This window comes from Notechis scutatus, chromosome Z (assembly GCF_049901735.1).
Source record: "Notechis scutatus isolate UNSWTSFEM ecotype Mainland chromosome Z, rNotScu1.2, whole genome shotgun sequence".
NCBI lineage: Eukaryota > Metazoa > Chordata > Lepidosauria > Squamata > Elapidae > Notechis > Notechis scutatus.
Window position 1 is genome coordinate 30,732,869 of NC_142025.1, and position 19,648 is coordinate 30,752,516.

A 19,648-nucleotide genomic window follows, 5' to 3' on the forward strand; every position below is an offset into this window, starting at 1 on the left:
TCCAATGTTCAATGTAGGATTATTTAAAGCTACCGGATATCTGTATGATTTAATATTTACAGTTCAGTAATTACTTGCCTTTGTTGACATCTAAAGTATGAGCAACGTGTTCATTTTCTTTGTTTAGGCCTATCGTGGACATCACCAAGCTTTGGAAGTATTAGTGCAGTCTTTGTTAGATCTTGATGTCCGGAACAATAATGGAAGAACACCTTTGGATCTTGCAGCTTTTAAGGGACATGTTGAATGTGTGGATGTACTCATTAATCAGGGAGCCTCTATCTTGGTAAAAGACTATGTAATAAAGAGAACACCAATACATGCTGCTGGTAAATACATAATTTTTATATCATAGTAGAAGATTATTTTACTGATGGAAGCATGTTTATGGTCTCTTCTTTCTCTTTTTCATTCCAACAGGTCCATTGTAGACATATTTACGTGTTTGTGTGTTGGTATAATTTTCTTCCTTTTTTTTTGTTTGTTTATGTAGGTATATGTGTGTGCGCGCACGTGTGTGTGTGTATATACATACACACACACACACACACACACATATATAATTATAAGCCTATGTACATAAAATCTTACTTAAAATCTTGTTGTAAAATCTTACATTTACAACACTATACAAGAAATTCAGTTTAAAATATTTTAAACATTTTAAAATGTTTTAACATTTAAAAATGTTTAAAATAATCAGTATCATTTTGCTTGTCTTTATCTTGAGTACAAAATAGAATAAATTTGTTAATAAACTTTTCTCTCAAGGAATACATAAGAATAAACTGTTCTTGTATGCAGGAAATCCTGCTAATTTATGTTTAGTGTCACATAATTCTATGTTTAAAAGAAATTAGTTTATGTATTTAATTTTATTTCACTGGACTGAATCTGGGCACCTTACAATATAACAAATGCAAGATAAAAGCAAAATATAAAATAGATTAAAAAGATGATAATCTGTCTACTTGGCAAAAAAATAATGTACAAAATACATGAAGCAAAAGTTTCCATAAACACACACCTCATCCAAGCCCTGAGAGAATAGTCATACCTTTAAGGTCTTTAGGAACTCCATTAAGGTAGGAGTCATGTGGATCTTAGGGAGCTTAATTACAGAATACTAGTACCATTACAGAAGGCATACTTCCTGGCTCCAAGTAGATGGCATTGTTTAACGAAGTGGAACTGGTCCACACCAACTTGATCTGTTTCTATTGGCTGAAATCATAGGAGCTAGGCAGATGCTCAAATAACTTATTTCTATGCCATTTAACTTTGTAGGTGGTATAACTAATATTTTGAATCACACCTGCAAGTATGCTGGCAACCAGAACATATTAAATAAAGAATTTTTATACTAAGCTTTATACATTTCAAATGATTACATAATATAAAAATATTTGCATAAATATTTCATAAAACAAAGAACTGATGTTTCAATGTGATATCACATCTTAAATATGGTTTTGTAGGTGTGTGTGCTTATAAAGATATTCAACTTGTTATAAAATTGGTAAGAAAGTTACAAAGTAGATGTAACTCTTCAAAAAGAGACTTGTTCTTAATCATTGGTTATGATTACTTATTTGTTGATGGTATTTTGCAGCTACAAATGGTCATTCAGAATGTTTGCGGTTGTTAATTGGAAATGCAGAACCACAGAATGCTGTGGACATTCAAGATGGAAATGGACAGTAAGTTTCAAATAATTGTATCTAAAGTGAGACAAGTTGCACAGTGGGATTATTTGTTGCAGATAACTAGTGCAACTATAAGGTATATCATAGCCTTTTTGATATATGAATTGTTATATCAAATACATAAAATAAATGTTAAATGTTACCTATTATTACGTAACATAATGTAAACTACAAAATATAATTATTATGCTGATTATATATTGCCTTTTTGTGTGGGAGTTTGAGATGGCTTCAGTAAGAGTCTCCCTAAATTATATCCTCAGAACTGCTATATGAGGAGGCGTGTTTGGCTCAAAGTCATCAAGAATGTTTCATGGTTGATACAGAAATTCACAAGTAGCTGTGACTAGGGACTCCAATCCAGGAAAAGCCAAAATTGGTTGAAGAGATAACTCTGTATATAATGCCTTTCTGGCCATAGGTACCCTTATTCAGAGTAAGAAAGTATTCCTTGGTGGAATTACACCAGCCCCATTGCCAAAGCGGCAAGGAGTAAACAGCCAGATAAAATTTGGAAACAGCTCACACAGATATCTGTTTAATTCACTAAGCGTTAAGTTCTGACTACTATACAACATAATTCGACCTGCAATATTCTTGTAACCATAGCCATTGTCAATAAAATCAGCTTTAGCATTCCTGTGGAATTGATTTCTTGGTTTAGTTTACTTCATGGGGCTAATATCTGCTGTTTGAGCAGGAGCTACAAGTTAAGGGAAAAAATGCACACCTGTCAAAGCATACACAAACCCATTTAGAACTAAAGATGAAAGATCCACGATACTAAAGTAATTGGGAATATATTGCTACAGAGTTTTGTCAAGTATGACTTGAAACTTGCTCCTCCCCATTCAGACCCCAAAAGTTTTCAGGCACTGGGACAGACAATATCTCAACAGCATGACTTAGTAGATCCAGGGTCAAGGTATACAGCTGAATATTATCAGCATACTGATTAGACCTAACCCTCTGATGAAAGTTGATCTCATCTAGACCTTAAACAAGAAGCTGCAAAATAGTCCACAATTATGATATTCCACAAATCAGAGATCTAAAGTGTACCCTCTTATTTCCCTGCAAACACCAATTGTAACTGACTGTAGAACAACCATTGCAGCATTATGCTCCCACTCTTAAATCTTTCAGTCAGTTCCAGAAGAATACAAAATTGATCGTATTGAAAGGGCAAAGAAAAATTGTATAGTTGCAGCATTTCTATCTTGCTCCTGCAGAAAGTAAAGCAGGTGCAATCATTAGTTTCTCTGTATGTTATCCAAACCTTAATCACAATTGAAAAGGGTCTAAATACTCTCTTTCTTCCAGATCCTCTGAAGTTACATTCTCAACAGCCTAGCCCAAAAAGGAAAGATTGGAGATTAGGCATAAATGTTAAGAACTATTGGGGCCAATGGTTGTGTCATGAAAAGATGGTACACTACTGCCCCTTTCATTTCAGGCAGAATTGCCTCATTTAAAGAAGCTTTTACCACATACATTTCTCTTCCTAGGGTACCTTAATTAGCTAAAAAAAAAACGTTAAGGGCTGATGATATAAGGATCCTGCTTATTTTTTAAGGAGATATAGGATCAGACACATCCCAGGAAATAGGACAAGACAATTTCTCTGTCAGCTTGCATTGATGTGCCAGTTGGAGTCTATCTTTGATCTGAATAACTGGCAATAAAGCAACATCCTCTAAACAATCTTTTCTACAGCACCCAGCAACTGCAAAACATGGCAACTTGCCTAGCATTTCCATTTATTATATGTGCATTCAACAATCACTTGCTAGCCTCCCCCCCATATTTTAAAGGTCAACAGCTGTCATGTATAAATCTACGTATTTGATCTCTGAGCCCCAATATAGGCAAAAATTGAGATCATCTGGCAAGAAATCCAGTGGTTGTAATAAAACATCACAGAAAATGGTTATTATATTTAGGAATATATTTTACATTACATTATAGGAGTATATATACATTACAGACATGTGTATCCAAAGGAGAATATTGCAAATGAAAATAGGGTCTGGCATTTTTGTGGTTCTCTTTAAAGAAAACCACAGCCCAGAATAACATTGTATTATTAAAACAATAAAATAAACAGAAGGTATAGGGACTTGGAACCCTAGTGTTTTTTCATAGTACTTTTTGAGATAAAGGAAAGGGGGGGGGGAAGCTTGACTCCTAGTGATTTCATGGATATGTCCATGTAACAATATAAAAATGAAGGGAAAGTATTACTTTTTGAGCTTGCCTGGTCAACAACCATGATTGTCTGCAGTGATCTCCCACCCAAGTAATAAAAGGCACAAGGTCCTTTTGAAAAAGATGTGATTTCTATCATTTAAAAGTACAGGACCTTTGCTGTTGGAGGTCTAACAACTCTTGGATCAGGTTTCCTTATCAGGTTATGACCATGATAGTAGAATGTTGTTGTTATTGTACATTATATCATCTTTGTCTTTCAGAACCCCTTTGATGTTGTCTGTTCTTAATGGGCATACAGATTGTGTCTATTCCCTGCTTAACAAAGGAGCAAATGTAGATGCCAAAGATAAATGGGGAAGAACAGCATTACACAGAGGGGTAAGAGAGACAACAGGTGTGTCCTCCTACCCCCACCCTGCTCTTTGCTTCAATAGGTAGCATTGCTGCAATTCCAACTAAGGTAACAGAAATATTATGTTGGATCCAGACTAAGCAGGTGTCATTGAGATCATAACTTATAAATGCAATTGATTGTACTAAAACATATTACAACTTAGTCTAAATTCAGTTTATTGTATTAAACTACATTATTCATAGTGAATGTATAAATCTTATATTTTTCATTCCTATAATTAAAAAAATTTAATTTATGTTACTATGGAAGTGGCGCTTTCCCACCAAAATTCTACTGTATCTGCAATGTATTATCGTATTTTTTAGAAATATTCCATCTGTATCCAACTTCATATTTTCATCATAATTGGTCTGGCAGAACGTATTTTCTCTTTTTTCAGATTCTCTTTGCCATCAGCCATCAGGGATTAAAGTGCAGTAATGATCAACTTAGTTTCTAGGGAGCTACTGATAAGAAGGGAAAATAGAGTACAGAGAGTTGGAGTTCAATAGTAGGCATCCCCAAACATACAGAAATTTGTTCTTAACACTGCTTGCATTTGTGAGACAGAATAAATCGCTAAATAAGTTTTATTTTTTATTTCAGAATCTCACCATTTATGGAGTTGATAATTTATAACCTAAGAATATTGGCCAAATCTTCTTTATTTTCTTATATTAAATTCTATGTGGTATCCTAGACTGAAAAAACTAAAGCAATAAAAGAAAATATGTTTATCAAAAACAGAATGGACATTTATTAAAATGATACTCTTAGCAAACAATAAATAGACAGCAATCTTAATATTTAAGAATACCTTACTAAGACAGTTGGTGGGAAGCAATTCCATGCCTTGAATGTCAGGGCTCAAGATCTTAAGTCTTTGTAATGTGCTGAAGACAGATAATTTGCCCAAAGCAAAAGTATTTCTAGAGTTGGAGAAACGAGTTCAAGCTGACTGATGTATTCTTCCAAATTAATTTCATTGTATATCATCTACTATTTAACGTAGATGCTTTAGTGTAATCCAGGATTATATTCAGCCTGAATATAATTGTTTAAATTGTAGCTAAGATATGCATGAACATCCTATTTGGTTAAAGGCATGGTCCAGCACAATAACTATGGAACAAACTAGATCAGGGATGTCAAACTGGATTTATTTGAGGGCCACATCAGCATTGTGCTTCTCCAGGAGATAGACACCTCCTGCAGCACTCTGCCAGCCAAAACGGGGCACAGACTGGTCCTGTGCTATTTCCAGGCCAGCACCGTATGCCTTGAATTTGACACCCCTGAGCTAGATTAATCACAAGATCCCACCTGACTTTTTATACCCACAGCTATCTACTTTGCTCCACTGTACTCTCTGAGCTTGGTGTGTGTGTGTGTGTGTGTGTGTGTGTGTGTGTGTGTGTGTGTTTCATTACACAATTAGGTAATAACTTCAGTGTCCTAGAAGATGTTCAGTGCAGTAATATCACCCTACTTAGATAATGAAAAGTCTGCAAGAAAATAGCCAAGCTCAGAGAGCTACAAGGACTACATAGTTCAATCCTGGGCTACAGACATTCTTTTCTATGGTAGCTTTGCTCCTTTATTGATATAAAAACTGTATTGCTTATTTTTTATATCAGTAAAGAGAATGTAGTAAAATAGATGAAAGCTGGGTGGGGAGAACAGCTTTTTTATTTTTTCATATCTGCAAGCACCTATATGCAGGCTTAATATACATTTTATTAATTTTTTCTCAGGCAGTTACTGGACATGAGGAATGTGTAGAAGCACTGCTTCATCATGGTGCAAAATCCACATTACGAGATGGCAGAGGACGTACACCTATACATTTATCTGCTGCTTGTGGACATATTGGGATATTAGCATTACTCTTAAAATCATTGTCACCTGGGGATATGATACCTGCTGACAATCAGGGATATACATCATTACACTGGGCATGTTACAATGGTAAGAAAAGAAATATTGTTTTGGAATATATTCAGTGAATTTATAAAACAGTAACCAATTATGAAGCTTAGGCAGATTTTTAAATATCTCTAAAAGCTAAAGAAATATAAAAATCTACACATGTACAGCCCCACTCTTGATTTCATCCTGTAATTATTGCTGTTGACTATCTGAAATACACACACGCGCAACCACATGCACACACACTCACACCCCAGAATAGTTATGAGCAATATGGTGGTCTCATGGTGAAGATGCTCGCCTCCCACTCTGAAGGTTGAGAATTCAATCCTAGGTAGTGGCAGATATTTCTCTCTTAGGGAGCAAGAAAAAAAAAATCTATGGCGAACTCTGTATGGTGTCAGGAAGGGGATCCGGCCCACAAACACTCCATTCACTCACTCTACCTCAAATTAAGGGATTACAGGGTCATAAAAAAGGAGATTTTTTTTATATCAGGATAGTTATATATTACAGTGGATTATATGTATATATGTTCCTTAATAATACAAAAATGAACTGTATTATGTGCTTACTCTCTGGTATTTAAACTTTTAGGTCATGACTGTTGTGTGGAATTTCTTTTGGATCAGGAAGTTTTTCAGAAAATGGAAGGAAATTCTTTCAGTCCATTACATTGTGCAGTGTAAGCAACTTCTATATGACTCCAAAATACTTCGTTATGTGTTTGATCAAACTTGTGAAATTAATTTCTTTTAAAATTCTTTGATAGGATAAATGATAACGAGGGTGCTGCTGAAATGCTAATTGATATACTGGGATCAGAAATTGTAAATTCTACAGATGCAAAGGCAAGGTAAAGTTGGAAATACTATACTGAAGAAAAATACTAAATATTTTAAAATACTTAGTTCTGATATTTTGTTGAATCTTAAATTGATATTAAAAAATGAAACTATAGCTAAAAAGGTATAACTGTAGATCTAATATCCCAAAAGTGCTTTTTCAGGAGTGAACTGGGCTTTCTTGTTTTTTTCTTTGAGGAAGTTTCGCTTCTCATCCAATAAGTTTCTTCAGTTCTGACAGGATAGTGGAGAATGGAAGGTGGGGAATCCTATCAGAGCTGAAGAAGCTTCTTGGATGAGAAGTGAAACCTCCTCAAAGGGAAAAAAACTAAGAAAGTCCACTTGCCACCTGAAAAAGCACCTTTGGGATAACCATGACCAGGATGACAGAATCTCTACAGACTTTTATGGATCTAAAATATAATAAAGATTGCTGTTTGCCTTGAGTTTCTAGCTATTTCTAGTTTCTTAGCTAGAGAGCCACTTCGATGTAGTGGTTAAAGCTGGCCTGGAATCTAAGAGATTGTGAGTTCTAGTCCTGCGTTAGACATAAAAAACATGGTGGGTAACTTTGGCCCAGTTGCACTCTCTCAGCCCAATTCACTTAATCTCACAGAGCTCCTGCTATTATAGAGGACAAAGGAGTCCCCTATTGAGTTGTATATGAAAAAAATGGATAAAACTCTAAAAAATGTCCAAATTTCAGATTCTGTCAATAAAACTGTATGATTTGCATCCAGAAGGCAACAGATAGGCTTAGAAAAATCTCAGCTTTTATATTTAGAGATATAAAAATAAAGAAGTGGTGGAAGTAAAATAGTGGCAAGAGAAAAAGATGAAAGAAAGAGAAGAAGAAATTTAAAAAGTATCTTGAAGATACTTTTATGCATCTTTCTGCTTTAGATAACTATGAGCCAGTTGTCAATCTTCCCTTTGTGGGAAGATTGTCGAGAAGTTGGTCGAATTACAGTTAGGCTGTTGGAAGAAATGCATTATCTGAGCTTGTTTCAGTGTAGGACAGATAACTTATTAGTTGTGCTTCACAATAATCTGGGCAGAGTCAGGATGAGGGCAACACATCCATTCTTGTGCTTTTTAATCACTCAGTAATTTTCAATACCGCCAATTACAATATCTTTCTGAATCAACTGCAGGAGTTGGTAATGAGAGGTATATGTTTGCAGTGTTCCACTAGATTCTCAGAGGTCTCATTCTCGTGGCCCGCGGGCCAATTGCAGCCTGCAGGACGATATCCTGTGGCCCCCACCGGGATATGAAAGTATAATATTAGTGCGGCCCGCAGGGGGAATGGACCTCTGAAGGAAGTCCCGCCCGCCGTTCCTTGTCGTGGCTGACATTCGGTGCTAGGCTAAGCTACACCGACTTCATGCACACTACGCTTGTAACAACAGTGTGGCGGATGACGAACAGTCCGGTAGCAGTCGCCTTTTTTTGCGGTCGCCATTCTGGTACTTTCTACCATCAACAAATGCCACAATCAAACGCAGAGAAAGGCGACTGCTACCGGGCTGTTCGTCATCCGCCGCGCTGTTGTGACAAGTAGAAGCGGAAATGATGTCACGTGTCGAGACGTTCTCCATGCGTCGCTAGCTGTCTAAACACTTCTATGAAACGTGGAACAAGAGCGACGCCAAGTGGAATAAACTAAATTTTGTCACACCCTCATCATGTCTTTGTCAAAGCCTGCAGTGAAGAGAAAGATAGGTGACGAGCACAGACAATTTCAGCAAAGGTGGGAGATGCAGTATTTCTTTGTTGAGCACAGGGGCATCCTGACATGTCTTATTTGCGCTGAAAAAGTTGCAGTGCACAAGGAATACAACCTGAAACGTCATTATTCAACTAAACATGCTGAGGAATGTGCAAAATATCAGGGGGATGAGAGAACCAACCGGGTTGCCAGCCTTAAAACATGTCTAGTGAGGCAACAAGATTTCTTCAAGAAAGCAACCAAAGAGAATGCTGCAGCAGTTGAAGCTAGCTATATGGTTAGTGAGATGATTGCTAAGGCGGGAAAACCATTCACAGAGGGCGAGTTTGTAAAAAAATGCATATTACAGGCTGCAAGTATAGTTTGTCCGGAAAAGAAAAGTCAGTTCAGCAACATCAGCCTTTTTGCCAACACAGTGGCAGAGCGCATTTCTGACCTGTCAAGTGACATTTATCATCAACTGTGTGAGAAAGCCAGATGTTTTGATGCATATTCAGTTGCTCTTGATGAGAGCACAGACATAACTAACACTGCTCAGCTCACAATTTATGTCCGTGGTGTTGATCGCAATTTTGAAGTGACAGAGGAGTTGCTCAGAGTAATTCCAATGCATGGCCAGACCACCACTCATGAGATATTTTGCCAGCTATGTGATGCCATTGAGAATGCCAGTTTGCCATGGAATAGGTTTGTTGGAATAACAACCGACGGAGCGCCATCAATGATGGGGAGGAAAAATGGACTGGTGGCACTTGTTCAGAGAAAACTTGAGGAGGAGGGTGTAGAAGAGGCTATTGCTCTGCACTGCATTATCCATCAGCAGGCCCTTTGCAGCAAATGCCTGAAGTGTGACAACGTGATGTCTGTTGTTGTGAAATGCATCAACCACATCAGATCCAGGGGCTTAAAGCACAGGAGGTTCCGTGCTTTTTTAGAGGAAATTGAGTCAGAATATGAAGATGTGCTCTATTTCACTGAGGTACGTTGGCTCAGCAGGGGAAATGTCTTGAAAAGATTTTTTGAACTGAGAGAGGTGAAAGCCTTCATGGAGAAGGATGGGATGGCTGTTCCCGAGTTGAATGATCAGAAATGGCTCATGGACTTAGCTTTTCTTGTCGACATCACACATGAGCTGAATGTACTGAACAAGAAGTTACAAGGCCAGGAGCAGCTTGTCAGTGCTGCCTATGACAACGTGAGAGCATTCTCCACAAAACTTGTGTTATGGAAAGCCCAGCTCTCTCAGACAAACCTTTGCCATTTCCCAGCATGCAAGGCACTTGTGGATGCAGGCACACCATTCAGTGGTGAGAAGTATGTTGATGCTATTTTGAAGCTACAGAAGGAATTTGATCACAGATTTGCAGACTTCAAGACCCACAGAGCCACTTTTCAAATTTTTGCAGACCCCTTCACCTTTGATGTGCAAGATGTCCCTCCTGTGCTTCAAATGGAGCTTATTGACCTGCAATGCAACTCTGACCTCAAGGCCAAATTTAGGAAGGTGAATGGAAAAGCAGACAAGCATGGGCAATTTTTGAGAGAATTGCCCCCCAGCTTCCCCGAGCTTTCCCGAATGTTCAAGCGGACCATGTGCCTTTTTGGGAGCACATATTTGTGCGAAAAGTTCTTCTCCACCCTGAACTTTAACAAGTCCAAGTACAGGTCTAGACTTACTGATGATCATCTTCAAGCCATACTGAGGGTCTCAAGTGCCTCCTCTCAAGCCAAATGTGGCTCAGATATGTGAGAGGAAGCGTTGTCAAGTCTCTGGCAGCAAGGAGTAAGCTGGAGAAGCCATGTTCTGAGGAACTGTTCATGATCTTCATTCAATGTTCCATTCATGTGTTCAGGACAGTTCATGTATTGGAGAAATCATTAACTGTTGATGACATTTGAGGATATTTTTTTAACAACGTTTTTTGTGGAATCCCTTATGCGGCCCAGCCTCACCCAGACTCTGCCTCCAGCGGCCCCCAGGTAAATTGAGTTTGAGACCCCTGCACTAGATATTGAAAAATGTGGAGAGATGGTGCCCGTGATACTTTTCCTTCTCCTGTTTAATATGAAACTGCTGGATGAAGTCATCATTTGGTTTGGGGATCAATATCAGTATGCTGATGATACCCAGCCTTACTCTAGGATGAACAAAGGAAGCTGTAAAGGTACTGATCTAATTACTGGACGTTATTCATGTCTAGGTGGGGTGGAACAGATTATGGCTCAATCCTGACGTAACAGTGGTTCCACCTCCCTCCTTTGACAGAAATATCTCTATTGTTGGTCTTGGATAAGGTTGCATTTCTCCATTTAAGACCAATGTACATTTGGGGGTCCTCCTGGAACTAATAGCTACTGTTTAAAGAGCAAGTATCAGCTCTGTGGTCAGGAGGCCTTTATACAGATACATCTTGTGCACCAATTGCATCCCTTTCTTGACCAGGAATCCTGCAGATAGTCACTCACATTTCGTAGTCACAACTGGACTACTGCAATAAGGGGGCAGTCTTCAAAGACCATCCAGAACCTACGGTTGATTCACAATGCAGCAATGCAAACATAATGGTCATTTCTCTTGCTCTTGTGTCATCACTACTATATGAGCTAAATTAACTGCTAGTTGGCTGCTGGGTACAATTCAGCGTGCTGGGTGTTACCTTTGAAACTCTTCATGACATAGGATCTGATACCTGAGGAAACATCTTTCTCCCATTGTTTATGCCCATCTGCTACATTCAGCCAGAGTGGATGTGGTCTAGGTTGCTTCTGTTAGTTGCTCCCATCTTGTAGAATCTAAGAGCTATGAATGGCATCATCTCTGCTGGTATTCCCAAAAATTCTTAAAATCTTGGTTTGGTCTTAGGCCTGTGGTTAATGAATGCTTTTAGTCAGATCTCTTGTTTTGTCTATGATTTTCATATTTTATAAATTGCCCAGAGTTAGCTAGAATGCTATAATAAATGTAAATAAGAGCTAATGATTCCGTATGTGAGCACTGTATGCTGCAACATTTTATACTTTTTTCCCAGATTAAAATTTTAAAGATGTATTAATATGCCTTCTATATAAAATCATGGCTATATTAGAACTCCATTGGTTTTTGGTTCTAAGAACATGCGTGTTTTTCTTCTTCTTAGAACTCCCCTCCATGCAGCAGCCTTTACAGATCATGTAGAGTGTTTACAGCTTTTGCTTAGCCATAATGCACAAGTAAACTCTGTAGATTCTTCTGGGAAGACACCTTTAATGATGGCTGCCGAAAATGGGCAAACAAATACAGTTGGTAAGATAACAGCTAATTTTTATTGTTAACCAATAATATACTACTGTAAAAACACAACATTAAGATCAAAAGTTTTACATAAAAAGCACCTAGGTCAGCCCAGAAATTCAAGCAAACAACATTCTCTGTTTTCTCAATGACTGAATTGGATTTATAGCTAAAAATATAAATCTTTGTATAAGCCTAATGCTCCTTGAAGTAGAATTAACAAATCAGTGCAGCAAAATTCTGACAACCTGTGGATGACAGCAAGAGACACAGGCAGTTCTGATTCTTTGCTACCATCTAATGATAATCTGTATTCTTGCTGGCCAGATCTAGTAGTCCTACATAGAGTTGTGAAATTGGAAGAAACTGGTTAAACTCTGCTCAGGAGGTAGCTGCCCAGCCTCCACTTAAAACTTCCATCAGCAAATCTTTTCTTACAGTTTTGTTAAAAGTTTGTGAATCCTTTTGAATTTTCAATATCTGCATAGATTTGATCCAAAATTATATGGCACACAAATATGTAAATTGAGAAATAAAACTCTATATTTGCATATGGCAAAATTATGGAATAATCTAGGATTATCTTTTGTGTGGGAAATTAAAGTCAGATCTTTCAATCAATGGAATGATAAGCTTGAGTTTGGGAGGTCCTGTCTCAGAATTCTGGATATATTCTCTATCCAAATCTGATCTTCATAACACAGGAATATGAAGGTATGCAATGGTTTAAACAAAATAGATTTCGGTGGATCTCCAAAAAACAGTTGACAAAATTATTTTTAAAATTTTGGATTCAAAATCTTCACAATCAGGCAGATTATGTACAAATGAAGGCAATTCAATACCATTGAATTCTTCAGGAATTCAACTAAGATCACATCAAGAATAAAATGTGTAGTTTTTTGGGAGACGTTTATCTTTATTTGTGACTTGTACCAAGGACATACCACATTTTAGGTCATATTTGTGCAGAAATACTGACTTTTAAAGAAATCACAAACTTTTAAGCTTCACTGTATAGTGAAGTAAACTTAAATATATGTACTCCTCAGTTTTCAGTGGCAATTGGGACCAAGAATTCTGTTGCTAAGCAATGCAGTGGTAAAGTATAACATCACATGATAGTGCCAACTTATGACAGCAGTTCCAATTGCAAGTTATTAAGTGAATCCCACACAGTTATTAATCATGACAACATGTGATTGCCATTTGTGACCTCTTGACAGTTTTCCCATTGACTTTGCTTGTTGGAAGCCAGCACTGAAGGTTGCAAATGGCGGGTCTATTCGCTACAGCCAATTCACCATGGCTAACTTGCCAGTCAACTTGCCAGAGCCAACTCGCTGCAAGACAACTTGCCATGGCCATCTTGCCACAGGATAACTTGGTGAGGGACAATTACACTAATATCAAACAAATGGTGGAATAGAATCTTTAAAGAAAGGATGCAAAAGGAGGGATAGAAAGAAATGTCAACGGCAAAAATTAAACTAATTTTTATTTATTTTAAATAGTTAACTAGAATTGTTAAATTGTCCTGCAGTAAATTGTTCCATGGCGAGTTGGCCATGGGAAGTTGGACCATGGCAAGTTGACCACGGTAAGTTGGCCTTGGTAAGTTGACTCCAGCAAATTGGCTGTGGCAAGTTATCCCATTCCCGCAAATAGCAACCATATGCGAATAAGATGCTGTGACTATCATAGTCACGAGCAGTTGCCAAGCACCTAAATTATAATCATATGACTGTGAGAACACTGAAACGAATACAATTTTGAGGACAGTCATAACCAGTCCAGTTCTGAAAGGATCATGCAAACGGCTGTAGATGTGAGTAGAGTATGTTTATTACACAACTCTATTTGGTAAAGCAATTTCCCCCAAAAACCACAAGTCACAAAACCCCAAACTAGTAGATAGTTTTCAAATGCAAAAAGTTCAATCAATTATTCCGAAAGCAACAGATGTAAAACTCAGGTGACCAGCTGAGCACAGCTGATAGGTTGTATTCCAAAGATACACACCTCTTATCCAAGTTCCACTAGACAGTCCAGAGTGAGCAGTCTAAGTACAAGTTCCAAGAACTGTAGAACTGACAAGAGAAATACAAACTGTACAACATGAGATTGTATACTGGAATCATAGAGCTGAAGACCATATGCGCTGATAAAGTAAATGGCTATCTCCAACAACCATCCCATCCCACGCATCTGGTTAAATAATTCCAAATGCAGTGTTTTTCATTAGGAGGGATGAGATTGCTTCCTCGCAAGTAGCCTCGCCGACCTCCTCTGTGTTTCCCTTTGTTTTGCTCTTCATGTTTGTGGATTGGGTAGGTGCGGCAGCTGTTCTTCATTGGAGGCAGCCTGTTGCCACTCTACAGCACTAATCAGTGGCAGCCGTATCTCTACTACTTCTGCTTATGCGACTAGGTATTCATCCAGTTGGGCACATTCCCTGATGTTCGACCGTCTGGAGATTGTATCCTCCTTAGTCATCAGGCTGCCTGAGTGCTCCTGAGAATCCATGGTGCCTCTCTCTGATGACTCCAGCGCATCTTCATCATCAGAGTTAGCAACTGATGAGGCCATCCCATCTCGTTTTGGAGTCTATCATAATTTTGAATGGTAGCTGACCAAATGACAGAATAAACAAAGAACTATCTGTAGTTGTAATTTGTAGTCCTAATTTCTGTTCCTACTTTATGGTGGCAGTGGACAATAATTCCTGACTATCATCCCCAATGCACCTTTAATATATCTTAATTTTTCCTACCTTTTCAGTTTCATAATTTCAGCTGTAGGATTAGTTTTGCCTTTCAAGAGGCATTTGAAACATATACAGTGAATATAGGAAGTCTACACATTTCAGTTAAAATGCCAGGTTTTTGAGATGTAAAAAAAATGAAACTATGATAAATCACTTCAGAATTCTTTCCACCTTTAATACAACATATATACTATACAGCTCAATTGAAAAACAAATTTAATTTTTAAGGGAAAAAAATAAGCATACAGTAATGTAGTTGCATAAAGATACACATTCTTAAACTAATACTTTATTTTAGTATGTTTTGATTTTATGACAGCATTCACTCTTTTGCGATAGAAACCTATTAACATGGCATATCTTGCCTTTGCCTATCCTGTGTTCCAAATCCTAAGATTGCAATGGCATCTCCTGTCCATAAATCTCTTTAGGTCACCTTACAGATATTCCGTTGGATTCAGGTCCTGGCTCTGGGTGGACCATTTCAAAACTTTGATCTTCTGGTGAAGCAATTATTTTGTTGATCTGAAGATATGCTTTTGGTCATTGTCATGTTGAGAGGTGAAACTCATCTTTAACATTTTAGCAGAGGATTGAAAGTTTTGTGCCAAAATAGACTGATATTTGGAACTGTAATTTTCTTCATTTTGACTAAAGCTCCAGTTCCACTTGAAGAAAACCAACCCCATACCATGCTTCACTGTAGGTATGGTGTACTTTTGATGATGTGTAGCGTTGTTTTTGCGCCAAACATACTTTTTGGAATTATGGCCAAAAAAAAAATTCAACCTTGGTCTCATCGACCATAATAAGTTTTCCCATACACTTTTGTCAGACTTCATATAGGTTTTTGCAAAATTTATCCAGGCTTGGATGTTTTTCTGTGTAAGAAAAGGCTTCCGTCTTGCCACCTTACCCCACAGCAGAGAATAACATGTAGTACTCAACCAGTGATTACCAGAAATTCTTGCAACTCCTGTAATGTTGTTATAATCCTCTTGCCAGCCTCTCAGAGCCGTTTTTTTCTTGTTTTTCATCAATTTTGGAGGGACATCTAGTTCTTGGTATGGCACTGTTGTGCCATATATTCTCTACTTGTAGATGATAGTCTTCACTGTGTTCCATGGTATATCCAATGCATTGGGGAGGGAAATTGTATGCTTCTCGTGACTGATACCTTCTAACAATATGATCCTTTTGATGTTTTGTAAGCTCTTCGCAGATCTTTGCATAACTTGTACTGAATAAATGTCAGAAAAATCCTACTAGCACAATTGAATTTTTATATGGGCTTGATTAGAGTCACTTTAAGTGTATGGAGGTATGTATTGATTACAACTTAACATCAGTTTGAGTGTAATTGGTTGATCCCTACCTATAAAGGGTATAAACAGCTATGGGCCACGTTATTCTTATTTTTTTATTTTTTCCTTATTAAACAATTTTAGTTTGTTTTTCAATTGAATTGTACAGCTTATATGGTATATTAAAGGTGAAAAGAATTATGAAATAATGTATCTTGGTCTGACTTTTTTTACATTAAAAAACCTGGCATTTTAACAGGGCTGTATAGACTTTCTATATCCACTGTATGAATGATGAGCAATTAGCATTACAGAATAAAATATTAATAATTCAGAAAACTTTCAAACTATTTACATATCAGAGTCATGAATCTCTGTTGATAAGAAATGAATTTTAAGAGTATAAATGTACATACCATGCAAGTGCTGTTGACAAATTTAGCTTTTTAGTTAATATAGTATTTTATTTTTTCCCCAGAGGTATTGGTTAGCAGTGCTAAAGCTGATCTGACTTTGCAAGATAAGTGTAAAAACACTGCACTACATCTGGCTTGCAGCAAGGTATATATGATTTTCTGATTTGAAGCTTCTGTGATGTATTGCTGCTGCTGTTCTTGTAACTTTTCCTCATAAAGTAAGCTACTCCAGACCAGCAGTGGCAGTACACCATTTCAACTGCAGTAGGAAGTAAATATTTCTTCTCTACAATTATATATGATGAGAATAGAAGGGATTCTTTCTAATTATTATTTCTTGGTTCTAACAAGATAATGAGAGAGAAACACATTTTTAACAAGAATCTAAGAGCTTAATTTACTTTATTCCTGAACTATTTTATTTATATATCAGTTCCATTTCCATAAAACATATCTAGGCACTGGATTTGGCAAAAGGAAAAACAGGGTGATACCTCAATGGAAAGAAGGGAGATATCTTTCTAAAAACAGGAAATATAACCACTAGTGTAAAGGCAAATGAAATATTATGCAAATTATTCAAAAATCTTGAGCCAGCCATGAACTCTTATTTAATGAACTATCTAGTAAGACCATATTACTGCTTATTTGTCAATAAAACTCCACCTTTAAGTTACAGCTATGTGTTCCTTATGTCTAAATGCACTTCTTATGGATTGTTTCCAGAGTAGAAGCTGGTGTTTTCTAAGCCTTGAAGAAATGTTACTTTTTAAAAGAGAAATAATATACATTTTTTTCTCTCTGTCTCTTTAGGGTCATGAAGCCAGTGCCTTGTTAATATTAGAGAAGATTACAGATAGAAATCTGATCAATGCCACCAATACAGCATTGCAGACGTAAGCAAATACTATTTGGCACAATATTATGCCATATTTTTGTAGTGAAAGATTAAACTTGGTTCATGTGTTCTTGGTCTCATAGCTGAGAGAAAATTCTTCTTTCGAGTTAATCATAAATTTGTGTCATCTAATCAGTAAAGAAGTAAAGAAGTCAATATTAACTTTTGTTTACAAAGACTAATATATGGGTTTAAATGCTTTTATCAATATCATTAAACCTAAGCAGTCTATAGTGCAAATAATATAACAATTAGTGTTAACTATAAACATTTAGATACAACTAGGTTAAAATCCAAATAGCTGCTTAATTTCATGCAATATAGATTCACTATATACATATTCTCACTGTTAACTGTTTAGACATACAGCAACCAATTTATGCTTCATATTTATGCCTATTTATTTACTGCAAATGTTTTATGCTTAAATCATGCAGTCATTTTTAGATAATTTATTCAAATGAATTGAAAATTGTTCTTTTTCCTGCTGTAGAAATCCCTGGGATTTTGTTTGTTTGTTACATTTTGCATCCAAATTTCTAGTGCTAAGGATACAAATGAAGTACTAGCTGTAAAAGTTTTCTGTAGATTGATCCTTGTGTAAATTGCTGATTTTTTTGTTTCAGTGTTTTCATGTGGTTTTCTCCACAGGCCTTTACATGTTGCTGCACGAAATGGATTAACAGTTGTAGTTCAAGAACTTCTGGGGAAAGGGGCAAGTGTACTTGCAGTAGATGAAAATGGTAAGTGGATGAAAACAGATGAATTGCAGTCGAATCATGGCAATCCAAATGCTACTTAGAAGTCTACTTTGAGACATACTATTTTTAAATAGGATGGCTTGAATTTGTCATTACAACAATTAGGATACATCCATGAATTTAATTGTTCCTTTGATGGTTACTATAAAATGAGTGTAGTAAATTTACTGCAAATATTTTCTTCCCTATTTTTAAAATATTTATAGTAATACAAATCACATTTGAACAAGAGACTCTGATTATGTTACCTAATTAGAGAATGAAACATCTGCAAGAAAACAAGCAAGCTCAGATAGCACCAAGGACCTCTCATTTCAACCCTGAACTACAAATATTCTCCTTTATTGAAACAAATATTTGATGTCCAAGGGGCTATTTTATGGCTTACAATATACTTTTAGCATTTCTCAAAATGTCATGAATTTGCATTACCAGTTTTCAGTAGAAATGGGTTTAGTTGCATTGAGAAAGGTGTTCAGGCTGTTAAATAATACGTTGGCTATTATATAGTACCCATTTTTTAGGGTATTTGTTAAATATATAGAAATTTGCCATATAAACCTGAGAATATAAAGAGCAAGACTGAAGCCATATTTGTTCTCTGTCTGACCTGTTAGAGATCAGAACAGTTATGAAGCTTGTTTTGCTGATCTGTTTGGTTATGAAATCATTTGTTCTTGGCTTGGGTTAATAAGAAGGTCATCTTGACATTATAGGAATATTAATGATCACTTGTGTAACCATTTGGAGAAAAACAGGAAATCTGACTATAATGAGAATGTTGAGAGTTTTCCATGGAACGGTGGAACTTTCTTATGAAAAACATTGTATAACTTCTATATATGGACAACAGAAAGTGTTATGTAACCATGTGATTTGATAAGCCTCTATAAGCTGTATTCACCAAATGGAAGCGTCTCCTTCCTCCTTAAACCTGGTTGGTTTGGGAGTTGGGGGACCGATACTGCAGTATCTTCCCTAATAAAGCATCCTATGGATTAGATTATCAAAAGTCCATTAATTTATTTTTATGCAAATCTCACAATTTTTTTTTCTGATTCCTATTCTCCCCTGGCTGGCTTGCCAAAATTCTGAGATTTGCATAAAAATAAATCAACAGACTTTTAATAAACCCAAGCCAAGAACAAATGATTTCATAACCAAACAGAACATCAGCAGAACAAGTTTCATAACTGTTCTGATCTCTAACAGGTCACACAGAGAACAAATATGGCTTCAGTCTTGCTCTTTATATTCTCAGGTTTATATGGCAAATTTCCATATATATTTTAATAACCAATTTGTCAAAGAAAATTGGTCCTAGTATCTTGGTTTAGTTGTGATAGATTGTGTATCTTTCACATTAAAAGTTCTGATTTATTTCTTTTTTTAATGATTTCAGGAATATGGTACT

At 36.6% G+C, this 19,648-nt stretch overlaps 1 protein-coding gene across 8 annotated transcripts in view; it reads left to right on the forward strand.

Moving 5' to 3' along the window:
• ANKRD28 (ankyrin repeat domain 28) overlaps positions 1–19,648 on the forward strand; it is a 103,410-nt gene that overhangs the window by 80,095 nt on the left and 3,667 nt on the right. For 7 of the 8 annotated variants that reach the window (XM_026673575.2, XM_087944901.1, XM_087944900.1 and 4 more), the window contains 10 exons: positions 128–329; positions 1,613–1,700; positions 4,178–4,295; positions 6,066–6,279; positions 6,838–6,925; positions 7,013–7,096; positions 11,955–12,100; positions 16,638–16,720; positions 17,389–17,471; positions 18,125–18,216. In XM_026673575.2, the coding sequence (XP_026529360.1) occupies positions 128–329; positions 1,613–1,700; positions 4,178–4,295; positions 6,066–6,279; positions 6,838–6,925; positions 7,013–7,096; positions 11,955–12,100; positions 16,638–16,720; positions 17,389–17,471; positions 18,125–18,216 (1,198 nt within the window). The remainder of the gene's footprint in view (positions 1–127; positions 330–1,612; positions 1,701–4,177; positions 4,296–6,065; positions 6,280–6,837; positions 6,926–7,012; positions 7,097–11,954; positions 12,101–16,637; positions 16,721–17,388; positions 17,472–18,124; positions 18,217–19,648) is intronic. The other variant, XR_015745552.1, reaches the window with a different exon arrangement.